Source organism: Branchiostoma belcheri, unplaced genomic scaffold (assembly GCF_001625305.1).
Source record: "Branchiostoma belcheri isolate BF01 breed outbred unplaced genomic scaffold, Haploidv18h27 scaffold17, whole genome shotgun sequence".
Lineage (NCBI taxonomy): Eukaryota > Metazoa > Chordata > Leptocardii > Amphioxiformes > Branchiostomatidae > Branchiostoma > Branchiostoma belcheri.
In genome coordinates, this window is record NW_017803157.1 from 1236487 (window position 1) to 1241213 (window position 4727).

General features: G+C 38.1%; 2 protein-coding genes across 2 annotated transcripts in view; one reads left to right on the forward strand and one right to left on the reverse strand.

Annotated features, from left to right (window-relative positions):
• The window catches only part of LOC109466571 (hepatocyte growth factor receptor-like), a 13408-nt gene extending 13113 nt beyond the window's left edge, over positions 1-295 (forward strand). Inside the window, exon 17 of the mRNA XM_019764301.1 lies at positions 279-295. Within this exon, the coding sequence (XP_019619860.1) occupies positions 279-295 (17 nt within the window). The remainder of the gene's footprint in view (positions 1-278) is intronic.
• LOC109466751 (late histone H2A.2.2-like) lies at positions 118-1095 on the reverse strand. The gene has a single exon (XM_019764523.1). It carries the CDS (start codon positions 955-957, stop codon positions 550-552), a length of 408 nt encoding a protein of 135 aa, XP_019620082.1. The 5' UTR covers positions 958-1095; the 3' UTR covers positions 118-549.
• Positions 1096-4727: the final 3632 nt, after the last annotated feature.

The window sequence follows — 4727 nt, forward strand, 5'->3', positions numbered from 1 at the left end:
ACTGTACATTTCCTATATATTTTAATGACGTAGTCTTTCTCGTTATATTGTACATGTACAACATACGGCTATGTAATGTCACTTAGTCGATACATGAACTGACAGAAACGGGCCATGGTCTTGAAAAAAATAGTTTTATTGACAGTGTATCTTGTTGGGTTTGTTAATTATGCAAAACAGTTATTTTGGGTACCGGTTTCTGACAAGTGAACAAACAAAGTTCTATACACTGTACAGATCAACCGCTCAGTGCATTGTTTTAACGTTTTTACATGCAGAAGTAGTCAAGCGCTGAGCACCAAACCAAAGTATAACCAACTGTACTAAAACTGTCACGGTGAAGATCTCAGTAGGGGAATGTTGCGTCAAGAAAGTCTGACGTGAAGGCTTGAGGAAAAGTTTAACTGTCATAACCTTCGTTGAGTTCGTCGAGGGCTTTAAATAGCTGCTTTCGTACCATACTCTGAAGTCTTCGCCCCAAAACTAGTCCGTTGTGGCTGTCAAATCATGTAAACGCAGTCCCGGGCGGTCCAAGTCGTGTTCACGGTGTCAGTACTCCTGACTCGACACGCTCGATTTCTTCCTGTGCCCGTCTTGTGTCTTCTTGGGCAGTAGGCTAGATGGAATGTGCGGCAGCACGCCTCCCTGTGCGATAGTCACCCCCTTCAGTAGACTGTCGAGTTCGTCGTCGTTACGGACTGCCAGTTGAAGGTGGCGGGGGATGATGCGAGACTTCTTGTTGTCGCGGGCGGCGTTGCCGGCCAGCTCCAGGATCTCGGCGATGAGGTACTCCAGCACGGCGGCGAGGTACACGGGGGCGCCCGCTCCTATCCGCTCCGCGTAGCCCCCTTTCCTCAGGAATCGGTGCACGCGACCCACAGGGAACTGGAGACCGGCTCGAGCCGACCGACTTCGAGGTTTGGACCGGATTTTTCCGTCTTTTCCCCGTCCGGACATGTTGGAATCTATGTTACAGTACAAATTGGAACTTCAGGAAGATCTGAGGCGATAATTTTGGCGATGGACTTATTCAGCCGAGCTCCACATGCGGAATTCAGGCGACTAGTACCACGTCTACACCTGATGTTCTGATGATAGAGCAAACCATTGTAGATTGTAGGGGTGATATGGATAAAAATCTACGATATCAGCAGGATAAAAGTATTGGCCGAATCTCATGTAGTGACATAATGTCTCGTTCTTACTTTCAAGCATGTGCATTTTGGGGGATTGAAGTTTTTAGATGAAATAAAAAATCGAAAAAAGAGGGATCCCAACGTAAAATATGTCCCTGTTAATTTCTTTGGTAGCTGCCGTCTATTATTAGCATGGAACACCTGTGGAAATTCTTTCGTCTGTACAGGGTGGGAAGGGGTGGGGTGACTCAATGCTTTATGGGAATTTAGGCTTGTTACAAAATGGCCGCCAAGCAAGATGGCGGCTCATGAAGTACATGTTGGAAAACAGATCACAGTTCACCAGGATGACCACGTAAGACTACATACCAGGTACGTACAGACGTAGGATACATTGGTGCTTCATCTTTCATGTGACTTGTACCTATAGAAGAGCCAATTGCCCTGTTTCTGAACCTTTCGTCCTGGGAAACTGCAGTTTGTGCCCTCCGACGACATTAAAATTTGATCTGTGATAGTATGGTAGTTCGAAATCGCATTTGAAGTACTGATTTAATTACTACTATATGGGCCCTTTTAACACTGAAAACCTGAAAATAATCGGTGGAACCGATGTCGAGAAATTGAATCCACAATGTATTTGCCCCCCTCCCACCCACTGAACAAAGTGTGTTTACTTCAAGCGCTGGCATAAATTCAAAAATATGACACGTATCTTTTTAGAAAGTAGGGTAAAACTTCAATACATATATCAAACCAACATATTCCGGAGTATGAAAGAAATCAGGACTTTTGATCCAGAAATAGAGACTGTCAAAGTTGCTTCAAATTTGGGCAGCCATTTTGTTTACACCATGTGAACTTCAAGCACTGGCATAAATAATAAAACTTCAACTGATGTTCTGCAAAGTGAAATCAAACATGACTACATACATCACTCCAACACATTCTGGAATATGAAGGAGATGCCAACTTCTTATTTAGAAATATAGACTGTCAAACTTACCTAAAATTTAGTCAGCCATGTTGTTTACAGTGTGTGAACTTTAAGTGCTGGCATAAATTCAAAAAAATCAACTAATCTTGTTTAAAATGACATGAAACACAGTAAAATATATCCCCCCCAAACTATTCCAGGATATGGAGGAGATCCAGGTATTTGATGAAAAAAATATACACTGTCAAAAAGTTACCTAACATTTTTGGTGGCCATCTTGTTTACATTCCTCAACTTCAAGTGCTGGCATAAATTTAAAAAATCAACTGATCTTCTTTAAAGTCAAATAAAACTTAAGTACATATACCCCTTAAATTATATCAGGATGTTGAACAGATCTGTCTATATAATCTAGAATATTAATTTCAAAGTTACCTAACATTTTGGCGGCCATCTTGTTTACATTCCTCAACTTCAAGTGCTGGCATAAATTTAAAAAAATCAACTGATCTTCTTCAAAGTCAAGTTAAACATAACTACATATACCCCCTTAAATTATTTTGGGATATTGAAGAGATCTATTCATTTGATCCAAAAATATAGATTTTCAAACTGACCTAACATTTGCTTAAATTGGGCAGCCATCTTGTTTACAAGTGCTGGCATAAATTCAAATACATGAACTTATCTTGTTGAAAGTAAAATGAAACTTAACTACTTATATCACTCCCACATATTCTGGAATATCAAAGTGATCATGACTTTTGATCCAGATATATAGACTGTCAAAGTTGCTTAATATTTTGTCAGCCATATTGTTTACAGTGTGTGAACATCATGTGCTGGCATAATTTTAAACATATAGAATGATCTTCTTCAAAGTCAAATGAAACATAACTACATATCTCCTGTCACACCATTGCAGGATATAGAAAAAGATCCTTTCATTTGATCCAGAAATATAGACTCTCAAACTTCCCAACATTTTGTCAGCCATATTGTTTACAGTATGGGAATTTCAAGTACTGGCATACATTTCAATACCACAACAGATTTCTTTAAAAGTCAAATGAAACAAAAGTACATATGTAAGTCCAACATATTGCAGGATATTGAGAATGTACATGTTTTTGATAAAGAATTATAGACTATCAAACATGTTCAAAATTTTGTCATCCATATTGTTCACACTCAAAACTGCTTTGGGTGTCAACCATAAGCCTAGGGAGAAATTCTCAAAGAAATAAAGGATCTTTTCCCAAATAAAGTACAATTGTAGAACATATACACCTCTAACATATGTTGTAATTTCAAAGAGATACATGCCTATCAACCAGAATCATTTGCACACAAGAATGATACACCTAGTATTATTCATACATTGGCCAGGTCCCCCCTCCCCCACCTGCAGTAAATGTGTGTATTCATGAATGTTTGGATCTTATTTTAAACACTTATGACCATCTATGAGCTTCACAGCCAGTAATATTATTGTGGAATAGGAACTCATGATGGAGTATCAAGTTAGAAAAAGCCATACAAGGTCATTCATGGTGTATGAATAGAAATGTAATGCATGTACCAGAGGATTATCCATGCAATGTTATGTGATGCAGTCTGAATGTTGACAGTATTTCAGTTACTGATTGTCTGCAGAAAGAAAAGCAAATGGTACTTTCATCTGATTATTATTCTCTTTATTTTCTAGTTGAAGTACAGGACCAAGTGAGGTACTGGTTTGTTCTGCACCAGGAATGTGGAGTTCAACCCTGCCTAAGACACCAGATCACCTTCTATTGCTATCTCCAAGTCCCATTCATCATTAAATGTTAAAACCAGAATATTCATACTTTGGATTAGAACATGACAATGTATTTTAAAGATATATTGTTTATTATTTATTTTTCTTTATAATGGTGCTGATAATTTCATATCTATTTCTGGATGACTTGGGATTCCTCATCCCAACTTTACCTGGACCTGTAAGCAAGCTATACAAGTAATTGATGCTAGTGAAGCGATTGCATTGTTGGCACTATAATGTTCTATTTTATGATATCTAAAGTGCATGTGTATGTGGTAGGATCAATTCTGGTAAGACATACCTTAATTTATTGGAAGGTTGTAGATACATGCATTCAATAACTTGTTATGTCACTGTGTACAATTTTTAAGATATTGTTTTCATAAACCCAAGGTATTGCCTGTATTGTACCAATTTTTGTGCATTCCTTTTGATAGTCATTAAAAAAAAACTGTCATGGAATTGTCTGTGTTGCCTTATTTTTTTTATTCTTTTATAAATAATCAAAGTATGATTTCACAACAAGATGACACTTAAGCACAGTGGAGGCATTGGGGGGATGACAAGCTAGAAGAATCATGTTTTCACAGAAGGCAAGTATCCAATAATTTCCTGAAAATTATCCCAATACCAAGAAATTTCATTGGAATGGCCTAAGTATAAGTTTAGGATAAATATTTACATATCTTGATAATGATGTGTACAAAATTTCTAAAAAAATCAACAATCACAACTCAAAAACTCGCTAAGACATGTGATGTAGAACAGGAAAAAATTTGACTTTGCCGCCAGGAAGTCTACCCATCGTCCCTTGAGCGTGAAACGAGCCTCGATCTCGTGAATGCCGGCG